We start from the raw sequence: 19,585 nt of genomic DNA on the forward strand, positions 1-19,585 counted from the left end.
GTTAAGCTAGTGAAAAAAGGACAGACCGTCAACAAATCTAATACAAGTCCGTCATTAGTCCGGTGTGGGCGGATTGCCAGGAGACAAAATTTTATATTCAAGCATTGATCAGTTATGGCCTTTGGGCAGAGAGCTTGATACTCTGTCTGGTTCGAAATTCTCGTTTCGTTTCTCTATCAACAACCGAAGTATCACATGATACTATTATTTAGAGATTGATTTCGAGGCGAGGCCACTTTTTGCAGACGAAACCGCAAATATGAATCCGGCATCTCGGCCAAGGTAATTGAATTTACTGATGAATTTTTTTTGAAAACTAAAAAATTAAACAACGGATCCGGAAGAAAAACAGTGCTATTCTTTTTCCAGATTATACCAATTGATCTAAGTCAGTTTTCGCAAGGCATGACTTTTCTTTTCATGACAGATTTTAAAATCAAAGTCTACGTCGCATCAAAAGCTTGAGATTCGAGACGTAAGGAAACAACGAACATTCATCATTTGGTGCAGTACACTCGCCAAGCCTCCAAGCGTCCCATGCTCTTTGTCGGTCGTGCTCACTCAATGTCACAAATTTTTAGAGGATCTCTGAACGGCTGCTAGATGCAAAACTAAGAGTAACGAACGGCAGGTTTGACGACAATTTCTTGCCGGGTTGAAGGGTACAGCTGTTAACACACCGAATCAGCCAATCGGAGGTCAAGTTGACCTGGTCAGCGGCACCTAACCGCTGAACCGTACCGGCTGTAAACAGTTGTCAAACAGTTGTGCTTTTCTTCCGTGACAATGGTGGATGGTTCGAGAAAACTCATGCTGTAATTCGGCGAAGTGACGCTACTAGATTTACTCGAAGGCTTAGCCTTCCTGCAAGCTCACATGCTTGTCTGACTAGTGAGTTTTAGGCGGTCATGATATTACCTTGCCGTATCGACAGGGGTCCATTTGCTGTTTGGTTTGATTCCTCCAATGGCTAACAATGATGATTGCAAGGTTGTAGCATCGCTTCTTCCGTGCGGCACACAATTGTCCCCAGAATGGAAAGCGATCACGACAACAGATCAAAGGATCTATTTTGTCAAGTAAGTGATCGCATCAGATAAGAGTTTAGTTCAATATTTTCGTTCCATTTCGAAGCGGAGCTTGCGAAGTTCCACATCAACTTAGCGACGAGTGGAAGACCCATTTATTATAAGTTTGCATCATCGTTACGAATCCCGGTAATTCACATTTTGGCTTGTAATGAAATATTCTAATATGAAAACTTCGTTCGCAGAATCAATCGTAATACGTTTAAGGCCAAGTTGAAAATTTGCATGAGCGGTTAAAAAAGGAATCCCGTACGAGCAGGTTTCCTATTTTGAGTGGTTTCCGCGGGAAGTTAGTCAGATGAAGTGCACTTCGATTGTTTCGCTTGAGGTTCGATCCTCATGTCGCTCGTCAGAAATACATGTAGATGGGAAAAGTTTCAACACAGCTTTAACAGGAGCACCTGTATTTATTAACACAAACTCTCCACTACACCTGAATATTAAAATCGCTTACGTTGATTGTCGCTCAGTGTATTTACAATCTGCAGCTCTATTTTTAGTTTTATTCAATTTCCACAGTCGCCGCACACGATCAAGCCATTGGTTTCCACCTCCCGAATTCTGGGTCAGTAAACTTGGCCTTCCGTACGGCTGGGAAGCGGCTTTAGACCACCAAAGCAAGAAATACTACATAAAGTACGTATGTATAAATTTAAAAGGTGTTATAACGCACAAGCTGTAATTTGAACTGCCGATTCATGTTTTATATAGGGAAACGACAGGTGTATGTATGCATATATAGTTGTGTAAACATTGTCGCGATCTATACAGGGAAACGTCATTTTAAAGCGAGACATATATATTGTTTTGCCGCGCGTTCGATAGTAGTATTAATAATATTAGCTTGGAGATTTAGGCAGACGAACACCGGTCGTTGCTGTTTACAAACTTATGACTACTCTGTGAGGTAAATTTACTTTTAGACTCGGAAGATGTTCACTCAAGCGAACTCTATTTGTTTTGTGTTCGATCCAGAATACAGAACATCGAATTACTGCAACTTGAAAACCGTGCGTGCGGTTAAATCAAATGTAATTATAAATGATGTGCCCGTACTGTGTAATTGACATGTACACTGTATATTGAGTGGAGCAAAGCTTAGTCATGTATAACCCAGACTGTCTGGTGATCATGCGCAGCTAATCATGAAAGGCTGTTAGAAAAATAATCGCAATATTTGTTTAAGGATTGGTTTTATCGCCAGCTTGTTAAGGTTGAATACATTTAGAACAATGAACGAATGGAGGCTTATTATTTTTTTTTTATGGTTCCTTGCAAATCGCTTCAAGTCAAATACAAATCAGCAAGCTTTCCTTACAAAATGTTTTTTTTTTTAAAGCTTTAAATTCCTTACTAGCTTTTCTTATATTTACTGGTATTTCCTTGTTTTCTTTTTATATTACTTGGGAACTGTCCTGATAGGATATTGCAAGTGAAGAATGTAGATGTAGATGTGATAAGTCTTCTCTTGCTGTATTCTTCAGATGAGCGATATTTTATGTATTTCAGGATGTTTTGAGCAATAATATTTTTAACATTATCCACAGTATATGAACATGTAGATGCCTATATAATTTTTTCTCCTTGCTCAAACTGCCCTATATTGTCCTATCAATTCAGGATATTCTAATCCTGGATTCTTAATCTAGGATTATCAATATACAAGCATGCTTAATTAACAGATCACAAAAAAAATTGTATTTCTGGCGTGTTTTATGCATTCAAGTGATCTCCCACTAGTGGGAGATGTGTTGACCTACATGTAATGGTTTAAGTGTGCTGGACTCTAGATTGAACAGTCTGGGTTGGAGTCCTGACCTTGGTCTTTGTGTTGTCTTTTTTGTGGAGAGTCTTTACTCTCAGACAGTGCTTCTCTTCTAAACACAGACCAGAGTGAAAATGCAGGCACAATATGATGCTTCACTGAAAGATCTGCTGAATATAGTATGTTCTATGGTATTATTTTTTTTTTTAGTTTTGTCGGTGACCAGACCCAAACTCACTCTCGGCCAAGTTTTAAATCACGCAACCTGTGATGTTTATTCATCAAAAGCTGTTCAAAAATTAATACATGGACAATGTTATGAATACTGTTTCCTTTATTGTGTGTAAAATATAGTTTCTTTTGGTTTTATTTAAGCGTAGGATTCCAAGGAAATAATAAATACGCTGAAAAAGGTATTACATCAGCCATGGAATGCGCTGACGTTGCAGCTTTCACTTTCGCTACATGACAAATAAGATCATGTTTACTTTGCAAGTTTATTTCGGCAGAAGTGACGGTCATTAATTTATTTGCAATTTTGCGAGTATTTCTTGTGGTTTGAGGCAAATGAAGTAAATTCTTTGACTGTTTCATCGCAGCGAGTTCGGTGATCAGAAGGAAAATTAACTATTTGGAAGCCAAGCAAAGAACGTGTCAGAACGTGCAAGGATTATGTCATTGGTAGGGAAATAACCACTGTACTAGAGGTAGCCGTGGATAATGGAAGTCTTGAATTATGTGACTCGTGTGACTACTAATTGCTAGCCCTTTACTCGTGGAAAACACCAATTAAATTTAATCATGACTTTTAAGAAAGAAAGCTGTTGTTAATAGTGCTATTATCGTATCGTTCATATCGTTCATGCCCATACATATGCCGAAGAAAGTTCCAGATTAAGACCATTATGTCATCGGAGATTTCACAATGGCTACAACTGGTGGTGCAATAATAGAGTTTGTGTTGATCAAATGATGTGATGTCTACAGTAACAAAAAAATCATCAAGGACTGCTTTGGAATGAGCACTGCATTGTAACTGTAGTGCTAAGCAAACAGTTAAATTTTAAAAGTGGGGTTATAAGATCTAACAGATCTTCTTGTTTACCTTTGGTTGGGATCTGTGCTATTAACTCTACCAATGCTTTAATTTTAATTATTTGACCATGTGATCTATTGAGATATTAATAGCAGTTTTTTTGATGCCTGATTGAGACATCTTAGGTATACATTTGTTAAACAGATTAATAATAGAAAAATTAAATATATAAATTTTTTTGTTTTATTAGCCATTTGACAAGAACAACAACAAGAGAAGATCCAAGGTCAGAAGCTGATCAAGCAGCTCATTTTCACATGGTAGGCCAACTGACCGAGAGATGTTTTTGTTTGTTTATCTTTTCATCTCACTAGTGCATTAAAATTCTGATAAGATGTATCGTACTGTTGAATACATACATGTATACTGAATAAATCTACATGTACTTCAGGGATTTCATTAACGTTTTCAGCAGGATGGCAACTGGTTTTCACAGGCGGGCAAAACTTTTTGAAATGAACTTCTTTATAAGAAAAACCAGATGGCCAAACAAGGCAGGCAAAATTGTCCTCAGGTCCAGTCAAGTTGCCCATTGCCCGGCCCTTACTGGAACCCCTGTACTCCCAGGTGAAAAGCTTTGATTGTGTAAAGGAGGTTTACATCCAGGGTCTCTCAAAGGTTATTTGATCAAACTGAGGGATTTCCAGTAGACATGATTTGCCTGTCATGTTGTTTAAAATGTAAGACAACCCATCTCAACAGGAGTCAGATGTCGAGAAACTATACTTCTAAACATAACATACAAAGGTTAATGAGGTGGCAAAGAACATCGACCAGTTGTGACCACAATCAAATCAGGTAGTTGCAACCTGTCTTTGTCCAGGGTTGTTGGCTGACCTTTTTGGAAATCAGAGATGGAGGGCTGTCAATAAGGGCCGTAACCTATAGCACCTGGTACAGCTGGGTATGTTTGATCAGCCCTTGATGTTACGGGTGAACTTGCTTGTTGTTGATACAATTCAATCATAAAGTAACAAGTTTATTACAAATGTGAAGATCAAGCCTACATCTGAATCAAATTTTTACAACAGCCTCAGAGCAAGATGTAAAAAAATTAGGCAGCAGGACAGGGCTGGTAATTGATGATGGATCAAAACATTCTGACCAGGAAGTGTACATACTAAGCCTATTTGCATGTTGTCGTATTGGGAGTCTGCACAGCTTCCTTTAGTGCTCACTGGTGGAAAGAATGAATTAAGTTTGTTTCTCGAAGACTAACCAAATTCATGTTGATTATTCTTTTCAACCCAGACCCCACCACAGGCCAGGAGGATTGAACTTGTTAGAGATGCAAAAATTGGTATGTGCACAATACCAAACCAATGAGTAGTAATTTTATAGCAAGCTGACAGCAACTGAAAGCGATAATTTTTGAAGTAAAGTCCAGAACAAAAATGAATGTGTTTCTCGGGAACATTTGAAAAGTGCATAACTGCCAAGGGTTCAAAACTAGCTATAACCACTCTCTCAACATCAATGGGTGAGAAAATAATTATGGAAAAGATTTGAGTTGTTGATGCACTTCAAACAATTTCATGCACTGCATTCTGAAACTTAAGAAAAAAAAAAAAAACAACCATTTGGATGGTTTACAAAAGAGCCCTGGTTAGGTCCCATACTTGTGAAACTTTCAGAATAAAAAAGAAAAAACTGAATCAATAAAAATATACATGTAGATCTTAAACAATGATTATAATAAAAAAGTTACTGTCAGTAACTAATTAACTAACTAATTAAAATTAACAATTTAAGGCTTGATTTATTACAGTAAGAAAAATCTTTAAAAATTGCATAAAAAAAATCTTTAAAAACTGCATAACACTGCTATTCCGACCAATTTCTTAGCACGCTTCAGTGTAATCAAGAAATGCACGAACAAATTTGACTGCCTTGTTAATGAAATGCTTTGCATTCAAGATCTTAAACCAGCACTGAATGTACAGTCTGATTTTCTTCGTGCTAAAGTATTCATGTAATTAGCTTGGCACTCTCTTATGCAAATTCGCTTCAACTTAGCCTCATCACAAACCGCTTTTTATCTTTAATTATGTAAACTTGATAATGGCGCAAGATGCACCGAAACGTCGGTTTCTATCACTTACATTGTATATTTCTTGTTTCATGTATTTCCAAATCGTTTCTTATAAAAATATAATGTAGGTATTTTTAAAACATCTTTCCAGCAAAGTTCTTTTTTCAGTTTTTGAGCCTCTTCTTCAATATTCACTGATCCAAAACATGTCATTAGTACATCGGTAAAAGTGGAGGGGGATTTGATTTGGCTTTCTTTGTTTGGTAATTTTCCTTTTCTCTTTCTTACTTTGTTTTTAGGATTTGGGTTTGTCGCTGGTAGTGAAAAACCCGTTGTGATACGGTCTGTCATACCAAGTAAGATTTGATTGAATTTGGGTTTTGCACACTATACTGTACATACTAGTTATGCACGAGAGAGCTTGGCATAACTTTTTTAATATAACATGCCACAGAAGATATAATGGCCAACAATCAACGCGACATACGCGCGGAGCATGATGGGAAGGTTGGATGTAATACCGTCGAATATACAACAGCTTTCCTGTGTTCTTATTGGCTGTATTTTCTATGGCATGGCATAATGTACGGTTACCGTATTAACTTGTCCTAGAGTCGATCATAGCTTTTGTGTTGCAGTCATAGTCTTGAAGTCTGCCATCTCAGCATGAAGATACGTAACCTAAACAGAGACCTTGGCAGCTGCGGTAAACACCTCTCTTCTCGGAAGCTTAATCCTTTTTTCGCTCGAAAGAAACACTCATTTCGAGTTGAAAATTTCCATACAGATGGCTAGCTCCATAAAGAGATGCATTTAGTGTCCGTCATTGGATTTGATTTGTTGCGCATTGTACAACCACTGCGAGAGATTAATTCACTTTTTTTGTAGAGCTGCAAACATATCCTGAAGATCATTGCTTTGGATTTTTTGTGCAAAAAGTTTGTAGTGAGAGAAGACCGATTTGTACGCGCGAAAATATTCATAGACGTCTGTAACTGGACTTGATCTTGAAAAGATCCAAATTGAACAAACATGTTCCTTGTTGATTCTGGGTTCTCCATGAACTCTTGCAGACGGACCTTCCGACGAGAAGCTCTTCGCCAATGACCAGATCCTGAAGGTGAATGGACAAGACGTCAGAGATGCAGCACAAGCTGATGTCATTAGTCTCATCAAGTACGTTTACTTTTAACTTATTTACTTTGAATAGCACGACTGTGTACATGTTACAGCTGATATTTCATGTCGTGCGATGGCAAGATAATTTTATAGTTACGAACCGTGAAAAATAACGCGAAGTCTTTTAATTTAATTCTCACGCGTTTTCGCAGCTTCACTTGGAAAAAGAAACGACCATTGTAGTTTATCATATAAACTAGTTTGTAGAAATAGACAACAGTCGAACAGAGCCTAACGGAGCATATGCTTTTCCTAGGCTGTTTTCTAACTCTGTTTGCAAGGCCCCAAATTATTTAATTCTCTCAGCACTGAAATTCAAAATGCCTCTAGCTTTGCCGTCTTCACCTCTAATCTTAGTCATCTTTCTTGGTTTAAGTATATTTTGCTTCTCTTAGTGTGCCTGTGTGTGATTTCTTTTTCGCTTTTTTGTCTTTCTTTGCTTTTTCTCATTTGCGCATTTAGTTTGCTTAACTACTTTTTATCCTAAACTATGATCGTTTTGTATGCCGATGGCAGCATTTTTATTTGAAGCCTTTTGTAAATATATTTATAAATGGCAAAAATAGAGCACGTAATACAAACAAATGAAAACAAACAAACAACTTATCTTAGAGCGTTTGTTCTGATCAGGGAAAATATAATTAAATACAACCGACCAGTACGCTGACGCCATATTTATTTTTATATAGGAATACGGTTGGTCGTATTGAGTTGGAAGTTGTGGCAAGTGAAGATGTGCAAGATTCGAAAAATCAGGTAAGCGTATTTTTGAATTTTAAAGCCAAGTCAGCTATTTTAATTTTGGCAGAGAATGAGGAATGGGTTAATTCCTGCTTTCTGTGCGTTCAGTTTACTCTCGGTTCCCTTAACGAGTTTTCTATTACTTATGCTTCCCACTTTTTTGAAACTCGAGCTTCCCTCCTTTTCCCTTCCCGCCTACCAAACCCCTGCGACTTCTTACCCCCACCCTCCCCATCGTTTTAAAGTGGCTAGGCCAGGTGTTGGTCCTGCAGTATTACATCCACTTCGGCCTGGGACGTTTTCATATACGTTGTTTTGTTTCGATCGTTTTCTTTTCGTAGCACAATCGGAAGTCATCCCTCATGAGTCGAACCACTCGAGAGCGTCGTCGGTCAACCCCAGTCTCCGTGCGGTTCGCAGATGAGCCCGCGTTGGTGCAGGTCATCGGTCCAATGGAACCTGTTAGAAGAGTAAGTTGAATTGATTTATTTGTTGTGTGTTGAAAATCGTCAAACATTAACTTCATTTCATAAGATCTCAAGTAAAGTAGTGTGAGAAGTGGTGCTTGTGTATTGTGAAATTTATGCTGTCTCTCAATGCTTAGTAGCTGTAGTGCAAATTTACGATTGACCTTTATACATGTAAGTGTCCTTTAGACAAGTTGCTGGAATTAACCAGCCGACTAAAGAAAGTAGTTTCAGGCTCAGGTTGCCATATGATCGCTACGATCGAAACGAAACAAAACTAATCGAAACGAACGCAACGCAGCGCAACGCAACGGTAACGCAACAACAGTCTTGTAATATATTGTGTGGCTGATTGTCCCTTGTTGTCTGACAAAAGTCTTCAGTGCCACTTATCCCAAACGTCTTGAAAGTGTTCTTGGAAAATGGTCAGACGCGTTCTTTCCGCTACGATTCCAACACAACTGCTGAGGTACGTACTACACGGTGAAATAACGTTTAACTCTAATCTCTGGTTTCTTGTTTGGCCCAGATTGCTAGAAAGCCCATGCGTTTCGGTATTTATAAGCTATATTGGACAACTAAACCTCGATTAAAAGCACACTAATGAGCACTTGAAATGTTCTATAAGTTACGGTATCCTTGTCTGGTTCAGATTGCTAGAACGCCGATGCGTTCCCGTACATTTAAGCTGTATTGAACTACTCGCCTTGATCAAAACCGCTCTTTACTACTTGCAGTGTTGTAGGCTTAAAATAAAATGGACTTCAGACGCTGACTTATTTTATTCCCGTTCTAAAGCCCTGCACCCTTAAGCCACGTTCACATTACTGTTTTTACACCGGAGAAATTTGAAAACGCAGCATCTTTTCTACGGTTAGGCCTACTGTCCACACTAATCCGTCACGAAAACGGAGCTTTTCGAGAACGCTCTTCAAACCGGAGGAATTCGAAAAAGCCGACTTTGCGTTTTATTGTGGAAGGGAAACATTTTCAAAAACGGAGCTTTTCGTAAACGATGACATCGTGTTGATCTTGTGATTTCCCTGACTAACTATTTCTCAAACGCAATTCCAAAATGACCGGTCATTGTTGCGTTTTTGAATTCCTCCGGCGTAGTGTAGTGTGGAGGAAAACATTTCATGCGTTTTCAGAATGAAAACGCCGTTTTCAAATTTCTCTGACGTAGTGTGGCCGGGGCCTTAAAGACATTGATTTGTGCCTTAATTAACTGATTTGAAAATTGTTCCTTTTATATAACTAAAGAACTTCCTGTGTTTTGAAATTCTTACGCTGACGAAATCGTGTGATGTTATGGCCCCTTTTGGCTATTTGCAAACGCTGGAATCGCCAACTTCATTTTATTGAAACTTTGTCATTGGGTGAATACTATGTTTACACAGGGCGGTAAATTGATACGAGTGTCATTTAATTTTCTTCAGGAAATATTCTGTTCATTTAGCTCAAAACTCGACGTGAAGTTGATGGAACACTTTAGTTTGGTTCTCACGGGACCAAAGAAAGGACAGATTTCATACATACAAAACAACGAGAAGATTGCTGAGGTAATCTGCTTGCCTTCAACTGTTACTCGTATATCTTGACATAGTGCAACTGTGTTATCTTGGCAATCATGCACTTGTAAACATTTTCTGTTTGAGGTACCATTACTGCTTGACTAGGGTGTCTAAGTGGGATTTTACAATAACATAATTCATCTTTCCATACTGACCCTATGCTGCTTTCCCCCACAGATTTACACTAACCGAAACTGCAGCAGTGTGAATTGTTTGTGCAAGCTTAACATCGCGTTAGTATAAATCGTTTTCCGTGTCTATGTACTACTGTACTTATATGTTTATGTGAAATGTAGAGAACGTAAGAGGTTCGGTTTCTAGTGAAGAATTCAAAGTAATTTGGCGAATAGAAGTCGGGGCCTGGGGTAGGGTGGGGATTAGATAGGTTATTCATTGTTATGCTCCGTTTAAAAGTGACACTTTATGCTGCTAGTACTACAATGGGGAGAGAGTGTTATTTAGGGAGTGCGATTTTAATTAATGCTGCAGCGGGCTTCAGGAATAGTTAGAGTACCCATTTTGGAAAATTACACCACGGAAGTAAATCGAGTAGATACCGTAGAATTCACATGATCAGCAGCAGTTACCGCGTGTTGCTAATGAGGGATACCTAACGGTAAGCCGTGTTAGACTCGTGGTTATGGCGATCAAAACATTTCTTATGGTTTCTCATTCCCATTTCTAATATTCTCACCAGTTTTGTGCCCAAGGACCACTTTGAGCTACTTTCACAGGATCGCAACACCTTTGAATATCTCTATGCTCAGGTAAGGCGTTGAAACTGGCTTTCATCTGCGTTATGGTTTACGCATCTTGAAAAATTTAGCCTCAATTTTTCGAGTTCGTTGTTTATAATCCCTGTTAATCTTCTCCATCGTTAACCATCCTTCTTTCTTGATTGTTTGTTATCATCTGTTTGGTGTTTTATCCTAGTAAATTAGTATTTTCAGATTTCCTTCAATTTAAAGGATATTTTGTTCATGGCCAAAATACCGTGACTGAGCTCCTTTAAATGTCTGCTTCTCACCAGATACATATCCTATTTAAGTTACATCTCGAAAAGTGGTGTCCAAACCAGTGGTGTCCAAAAGCATGAAACGGCGGCCATGTTGGTGTCTCACACCAATCCTATGAGAATTGAACTCTTGTTTTGTGTAGACACTTTCTTTCGTTCCAATAAATTTGCATGGCTGCTGGCCACGAGAGGGAAAACACTCTATAGTTGTAGGTACCTAATCGATGACTTGTCGGGCCTCACTGGCCCTGACTACAAGCGCGATCATCACTATAAGTGGATTGAATTTTACCGACCGAGCTGCGAATCCAGAACGTCTTAAACACTTGAGAAATATTCTATTTGATTGTCCTTTTAGTTTTTGGATTTAACTTGAAATATAATCGTTTTGTGTTTGAAGAACATTCTTTTCAAGATATCTTAGTCCTCTTTTGTCTGCAGTTGTCCCGTATATAGTCGCAAGAAATAACTAAAATGAGCTCAGTCAAACAATGTCCTTGTATTTCCTTCAGGTTACCAACAGGGTAGTAGAAGGTTTCTATGGAATGGATCTGAAGTACGACCTGGCTATCAAGCTGGCAGCTTTACAAATTCAGCAAAAGGTTATAGAAGCAGCCGCTGGACGACCAGTTAAAATCTCTGTACGACAAGTGGAAAAGGAATTCGGAGGACTTGCAAAATTCGTTACGTCAGATCTCTTGCACAACATGAGGGAGAAAGAACTGCGAAAAATTCTTGATCAACAGATAAAGCAGAACGAGAATCTCGCCTCTCCGGGAGAGAAATACATGAGCTCTTTACAGTGTAAATTACATTATTTAAATCTTTCTGCAGAGATGTTTTCTTATGGTGGAAGGTACTTTGATGCTGAGCTTGTTGATAATGACAACGAAGGACCAAGTCTCAAAAAGGTTTGTCGTATTTCATTTCACTAATTTATGTATTGACCTTTTACTGGCCGATAGTACGAGTCGCTTACTACAGTCGAGCCTCGTGTTAGCGACCACTCAAAACGCGAAGCCTAGGTGGTCGCTTACGGGAGGTGGTCGCTTATGAGAGCTTAGGCGATATTGGGTCAAAATTTTGCCTCATTGGCATATGGTAACTCCGGAGACCTATCTCATGTTTTAAAGGGGTAGTCTCACCAAGATTTAGTGCTACTTGAAAATCCAAATGAAGGTGTTGGTGTTAATTGGAAATCCACTAGTAGTTGCCTAACCTTTGTAAAATGTACCGTACTAGTCACGAAAGCTGTTTACAACTGTTGTGGCTACGGACGAGTAGGGAAGGTCTAAGTGGTCTAAAACTTGAAAACGTCGGGCCGACGTTTTCAAGTTTGACAGTGTTACTTGGAGGAAAATCACAAAAAAATCACTGATCTCTTAGAGATTGAATTTATGCCTTTTTTGTCGTTTTAAGGTTATTTTGTTGATCAGTGACTGTACCTTTATAATTCCACCATAGTTTGCACAAAAACCTAGAAGACCTCTCGTGATACTACCCCTTTAAGCGTTTTATTCATGTCAAAAGTCAATTTCGGGAAAAAATACGGTACTTCCCATTGAGAAATTTCCGTCTCTTGTACTACCGAGGAATGCAATAATGTTACAACATTCTGTTATCCAATTTCCGCTCTATTATCTGTCCAGTGGTCGCTTACGAGAGGTGGTCGCTTACAAAATGTTCCAAATACAGTGATTTGACCTGGAAAATCTTGGTATTTTGGAAAACTGGTCACTGAGGAGAGATGGTCGCTCACGAGAGGCAGTCGAAACCGGAGGTTCGACTGTAATTAAAATTTTTTTATCACACGATTCCTCGCGGATGCCATAATGGTCACCTTTTTCCTTCTTAACCATGTTCTTAAAGTGCTAGAACTTTCAGGGTTGCCACGGGTCAGGAAGTGGTCGGGAAAAAAGTATTCAAGGTTATTTCGCTGGGCAAACCCGCAAGTGTGTAATTGGTGATTACCCTCTCTGTTTTTCCTTAGACCAAGAAGCAACATATAACGGTACTTATTAACCTAAAGTATGGAGTGAGTCAAGTTGTCAGAGGAAAGGTTAATGTTGTAAGTGGATCTCTTTACTTTATTATCCAACGTTTTCTTTCTGAAACGATCAGACATACTATGGTATCTTGCAACTTCCATGATGGAAGAGGTTTAACAATCTACAAAACAAACTACATTTTCGTTGTTAACTTACAGTTGTGTCAATTGGCTGAGTTTCACGAGATCACAGGATTTGCGATTCGTGTTCACGAGGACAACAAACGGTTACTACGTATAAAGCTACAGGAGGACAAGGTAACATTCCTTGACAACTGAATTTTCCTTCTTGTAAAATAAACTGTTACAAAATGTGATTTGCGAAATGCAGAGTAATATCATTCTTTATATTGAAGGAAGCATCGGAGTAATTCTTCTCTTCTACTTCCAGAAGATACAATTGATTTGTACCACCCTGGACTGTCTGGACATGATAGCACTGATCACTGGGTACTACAAAGTGTATGTTGACAACACGAGCAACACACCTCTGCCAGTAGAGAATGAAGAGAAGTGGCCATTTGCTTTTCGTCGAGATCCCCCTGTGAATGATGGTGGGTACCGAAACATCAGATCCTTTTAGCCGGATATCGGTTGTATAAAAATATCGGCCAATTAGCCGAAACTAGAATGGAAATCCATTATTTTTGCGAAACACGTTGTCTGAAGGGTATTTTACTAGTGTAATCATGGTCATCAAGAACGAAAACAAAAGCAAACCTTACTGATGTACCATGAGGCAAAGAGGATAATGCTTTGCCTCAGTTAATTTACATTGTAACCAAAGATATCTATTTCGGATCAAAATGATACATTTTACAGAGACCAAGAGCCTGGATTGACTACAAATCCAACATAGTTAGCAGAATAACAAATATAATTTCGATGTACATAGACTCATATTGGTTTTATAAATGTTTCAGCATTGCCAGACTTTTATTCAAGGCATCGCGTAGTTCCAGATGTGTGGTCGTACCCTTCCTGCTTTCAAACGTCAAATGAAAAGAGGAAAACACAAGTAGAGAATTCCAAGCCAGCACAGAAAGACGTATTTCTTGACTTGTCTAGAGCTCCGCCTAGATTTAATGAAACTGCTATTTCCGAGGAGCCTGAAGATGATAACATGGTCTTGGAGAAAACTGATCAAAACCAGACAGACGAAACTACGCTACGCCGAGAGTCACCGAATCACGAAAATTTATCAACGCAAAATTTACAGTGTGACTTTGAAGCGGGCGTTTCCCAAATGCAGCAAGATGATATGTTAGAGATTGTTATGTCGGATAAAGAACAGGAGCTCCTGGACACGGCGTCTTCCTTTTTGAAGAACACTTCGGAAAACAACGACGAAATGCAGTCAGATGCTTCCTTTGTCGGCGATATTGATGCTGAAAACGAGGACTTAGTCGCGTCAGGTACGCGACATCATGTCTTTGAGAAGGAAAACCTGACCATAAAATCAGTAAAAACAGCACCAGCTGAGCACAGAGACGATAATCACGAGGATTTGATTTCAGAGCTAATTCTTGCAGAAGAAATTTGGCAAGAGGAAGAAGCAGGTACTGTGCTTGCTGATGAACACGAAGAACATATCGAAGATACAAGCACTTTTAGCACATGTACGACCCATGAGGGCGACAGCTCGGCAGCAGTGGGGATAAACTCTGAAGAGACCAGTACTCAGGTGGACAACACTGTTGATGAGCAAAATTTTCTTGAGCTTGTGGTGGCAGAGCCTCTACAGCTGTCAACTAAAATCGACCACAGTACTCATTCAGAACGTACGCTGGTAGAGAACAACGATCTAATTGTTTCTTTGCCCTCTGATGGCCACTCTCTTGGGACAGCAGACGTGAATCACAACTTCGTCATTAATAGCATCACGAAAGCCGCTCCCGTTACAGACGAGAGCGCGTATACAGAGCCAGTAGTCTTTGACGCAGATGGGACTTCCCATTTGGGTCTATCTGTACAACACGATCCACTCACCCACACAGAACCCGTCGAAGACCGAAGTACAACTCCTTCTCCAAAGGATTTGGGGTGGGATGATAGAAAATTTGACAGTCAGGGAATTGAATTGGCAGATGTTCTGGAACATGGTGCTACGCCAGAGGGGTTTGCTGAGGTTGAAAGTGACGCGGAGAAGCCTGCTTTGTTAGATGGAATACGTTCCGACGGAAAAGGAAGTGACTCGACAGTAGCTTTTTATGATTCTGACGAGTTTGAGTTAACAAGTGACTCGGGTTCAGTTAGGGACGGCATTGGTGTTGATAGCAATCCTGATGATCTGGACAATTTTGCAGATAGTGTAGCCACCCACATGGTTTGTTTGGAGTTTGACGAAAATAGTGATACAGAGACGGAGTCAACTATGTCCGACGAGGATGAATCACTGTGGTCAACATTTCCAGAGTACTTCCATCCAAGTAGGCGGTTAAGGTATTCGAATAACAAGCAAGCCGAACTCTTACTAGCTGAAGAGGATCAAGATACAGATGGCTTAGTTTCTACGAAAACCGATCGAGAGGTGGCCTTAGTCGACGTCAAAGAGTTAAGCACAGCATACAAGAGTACTTCCAAGGACACCGTAGTTGCCGGTAAGAAGCAGGACGGTGGTTCTCTTACTGATGATTCGGAGGAACTCTCGACAGCGTCTTCAGAGAGCTTCGAATATACCTATGAAGTAAACGCTGAATTTCCATCTGAAAGCGAGGAAGTGAGTGAGGATAGCGGTTATGTCAATTTAATAGGGAAAAAGGAAAGACGAATTCAAGAAATCTGTGACGAAAAGAAAGATACTAATTCGTTTTCTCCACATGATGTGATGGTAGCACGGGATAAGTGTATCAGCGATATATGTGACGTTCCTCTCAGTACTCTGTCTGACCCGAATGACAAAATTTCAAAGGTTGATCGACCCATGGCATTCTCATCAGCTGAAATAACGTCTCTACTAGACCAAGAGAACGCTTCACAAAAGAAGGAATGTGCAGAAATGTCGATGGACATTTCGGAAAAACAATTACCAAGAACTTTGTTGGAATCTAGACATGAAAATGGAAGTTCTTGCTTTTTCGTTGACGACCCGTTAAAAGATGCCCTTCTGGAAAAGACAGAAGTTCTCTCCGAAGAGTGGAGATCGTTAAACTATTCCGATAAAGATAAAGGAAGGATACTAGATAGAGACTTCTCCCCCTCAGACTGGATCATACCATCCCCATCGAGTCCTACACATGAGCTCCAGGAAGCTGATATTTGTGTCGTTGCTCCGCCTCCACTCTCTCCAACGTTGAGTGAAGATGATTTAGATGCTGAATTGAAACACCTGATTGTTCCTCCTCCTCCATCTTCTGCGGATACTTTACCAGTCGTTTCCGGAATCAGGATTGTGTCTCCACCACCATTAGAAGTCAATGACAATGAATTGGACCATTTATTATACGATTACGATGACATTAGATTTCTCTCGCTGACTGATGATCACAAAATTGCAAAGAACAATGTTTTGTTTTCAGCACAAAACTTCGATTCGAATGTTACTGAAGATAAGAAAATCCAAGCTCAAAAGATCAAGGCCGATGCATCGTCTATATCTAGAGAGGGAGTCAGTGGGAATAAATCAATTGGTACGTCAAGCACAGAAAACAGCATTTTCGACTCAAGTGGAAACTCACGCAATGCAGTTCAAGCTTCAGTCGAGCAGAGTTCAACAATGAATGTTTTCACGACTCCTTCAGAGTCTTCTTTACCAAATCCTTTGAAGAATTGCTCAGTTGCCGTGGATGATTCACCTACCACATGGAAGCGATTTCAAAAAGAGAAGCGTATATCAGACGACCATCTAAACAAAGACAATATCAGAGGCAAGAGCAAAAACCCAATGAAGACAACCGAGCTGAATTCATTATTCAACTCTGGACAGGGAAACATATCTGTTGAAAACCGCTCCAGGTTTCCTTTGAAACAAAAGCCTCCTCTTCCTCCGAAACCTCGTATTTTCCGGGCAACAACAGACGACGGGATGTACGACAGTGTTAAATCTAGTAACGTCAAAGTTCAGGATTCGGCTGATACGGGCGTGAAATGGGATTCAGAGTCATCTAAAAACACTAGCTTCTTAAAGAAGAAGTCCTCTGCAAAACTCAAGTCTTCACGCCCAACGTTGCTAGGTGCAGATGAACAAGTCACAACTCTTGTCTCTTGCGGTGACATGTCTGCCCTGGATTCTCAAACCACTACAGAGGACATTACATCCAGGGAGGAGGTCACCTTACCAGGCGAGAAATATGGCACCAGGAGAAGTTCATCGTTTACCTGCGGATCGCCTTACGTTCCTGCGCCACACGCATCCTCGAGGTCTCAAAGACTAAACTCGGCTGAGTCCTCTGTAGTGAGGACCCACAAATTTACACCTGATACCTCCAGCTTATTTTCAGAGCAAGCTCCCACAGTGAACTCTTCTGCATCCGCAACATCTACACTCTTCGCAAAAAACAAGCCCCATTTTTCTGGTAACGAAGCGTCTTTTAGTCGACAACTGCGACCACCATTGATGAGACACCCTGCATCACATCCATCTCTTCTTGATTCAGATGGCAACTTAGGCTCAAATGCACCTGGATATGGTACAAGCCGTGTACTTCAACAGCCATTAATAGAGAGCCCAATTTCACAGCTTTCCCCTGTTGTCCAGCAAGAGGATAACTGTAACAATTCATTGACCTTACCGCCTCTGCCAGACAGTCCACCTCCACCTTTGCCAGAGTCGTCACCTCCTAAATTGATTCCCGAGTTCGATACTGAGGATTTTGACTTGGGTGAACCACTGCTCGAAACATTTCAAGATGATAGTCAAAACATAAGCGCTGAATCAGCCACATCCGATCTTCCATCCTCTGCTAAGGAATTAAAGTCCAAGCGCTCTTTAACATCGTTGGATTATAAACAAGGAGATTCCTGTAGCAACGTTTCTGAAAGGCGAGAAAAACCACACGGTGGTAACACTTTGTCTAGATCACTAACTCTAACGTCCTATCCTCCAGGAATAAACTAGCGATCTTCAAGTGTAGCTTGGACCTCTCATCGAGACGCTACATTTTTTGACGGTCGGACAAAACGTTCCAGCTTTCCTTTGGATGAGTGTTGTAACTTGAAGGATGTTACAGCCACGGGCTTCTTAAGTTCCTCGCGGGAATCCCAATCTCTCAAAGCAAAATGTTTAAACGTTTGCGAGGAAGGTCTCTCGAAGGTGATTGATTTGGAGAACAGGCTTGAGATGTACTTTAAGGGAGAAGCATCAAAACCACAATTGTCCAACGAAGTTAAAAACTGGCCTCTGATTTTTCAAAATAACGCTAGGTTCTTGGCATGTGATATCAAAGTTATTTCGTCGAGCGTTAGACGTGGTAGTCCGCAGGTTGTATCAGCCGTGGAAACCTCTTTGGATTCTTTGGAAAAACTGACCGAGTCCTGTGAGAAAACGTGCTCAATGCTAAATGAAAAGTCCAATCAAAATGGGCGTTCTCTAGTTACTATGGTAAGGGACGTGTTCGAGCAGTATCGTGACATCATTTCCGCTGTGAGAATCGCTTCTGGTCAGCAGCCTAATCACCCAGATGTAGAAGTATTAGTCAAGAAGACTAATGCTATGGCTACGCTAATTGCTTCATTGATACGAGAGCTGAGGAATTACTAGTTACTGGACTGGAATTAATTTAAGTTAAACCCAATAGCTTTTAAATCAGATTTTTTATCTTGCAAGACTTTCAAGAACAAATATCGTCATTTTGTTTTATTTGTTATCCTAAATTATTTTTTCACATTCTCCAAATACTTTTATTGTTAAGTCTCTTTTCTGGTGCCAAGCAAAACTGACTTCGAAGAAAGGAAATTTTGGAATTGAAATTTTTAGGAATTTTATACAGCTGGCATTAGGTGTCAAAATCGCAAGTCGTTTGAAATTTTCCATTTTTTAATTTATTGAGATTGAACTATTTATTCGCAAATTTAACATGTGGAAATGTTCAAATTTAACAGCAATTGTTAATATATAATCGCTCATGACGGGTAATCAAATGTAAAAACTATTCAGGTTCGTCAGTGATGTATTTATTGGAGACTCAATTCATTCGGTTAAAATCTGGTGAGAGAACAAAAATGCGAATAAATCTCCAGAAAATAACCCTGCCTTCAGTTTTTATTAACGATCAGTATAAATCTACTTGCGTTCTATCAGGGATGCCGTGCTCTGATTGACTTCCCTGCTCACTATCTATCCTGTTCTAGACTGAGTAGCGTAGCAGTGTGCGCTCGTTAACAAGGTGTCTGTAAGGAGTATTTAGATAAAGTTTTGAACGACTAGTAGATTTATTATACTAAAACAATTAGATTATTCGCTCTCGATTTCTATGCGTGATAACAATCTCGAGCTCATAATCTAATTGTTAAAGTAGATAGTGCCGTAGCAGTGTGCCTTTGGTATGAAAATGGAGGCCCCTTCGTTGCGTTACTTATCGAAGTGTTTGTGAAGAGGATTTAGTTAAACCTTTGAACGACTAGTAGATTTATACTAAAACAAT

The 19,585-nt window shown here is 39.8% G+C and overlaps 1 protein-coding gene across 2 annotated transcripts; it reads left to right on the forward strand.

Moving 5' to 3' along the window:
- Positions 1 to 295: 295 nt before the first annotated feature.
- On the forward strand, positions 296 to 19,344 carry LOC145497725 (uncharacterized). Of its 2 annotated transcripts, XM_081477559.1 has the most exons (17): positions 296 to 1,079; positions 1,608 to 1,724; positions 4,140 to 4,209; positions 5,201 to 5,249; positions 6,281 to 6,337; positions 7,055 to 7,157; positions 7,850 to 7,916; positions 8,243 to 8,371; positions 8,745 to 8,837; positions 9,808 to 9,930; positions 10,120 to 10,175; positions 10,640 to 10,709; positions 11,470 to 11,868; positions 12,948 to 13,025; positions 13,164 to 13,262; positions 13,396 to 13,558; positions 13,928 to 19,344. In XM_081477559.1, the coding sequence occupies exons 1-17, from the start codon at positions 967 to 969 to the stop codon at positions 18,058 to 18,060; spliced, it is 5,919 nt and encodes a 1,972-aa protein (XP_081333685.1). In that variant the 5' UTR covers positions 296 to 966; the 3' UTR covers positions 18,061 to 19,344. The 2 variants fall into 2 exon arrangements, with proteins under 2 accessions (XP_081333685.1, XP_081333684.1); XM_081477558.1 differs by lacking the exon at positions 296 to 1,079 and having other exon boundaries at positions 1,087 to 1,724.
- The last annotated feature ends 241 nt before the right edge of the window (positions 19,345 to 19,585 follow it).

The sequence above is a fragment of the Orbicella franksi genome, chromosome 9 (assembly GCF_964199315.1).
Source record: "Orbicella franksi chromosome 9, jaOrbFran1.1, whole genome shotgun sequence".
Lineage (NCBI taxonomy): Eukaryota > Metazoa > Cnidaria > Anthozoa > Scleractinia > Merulinidae > Orbicella > Orbicella franksi.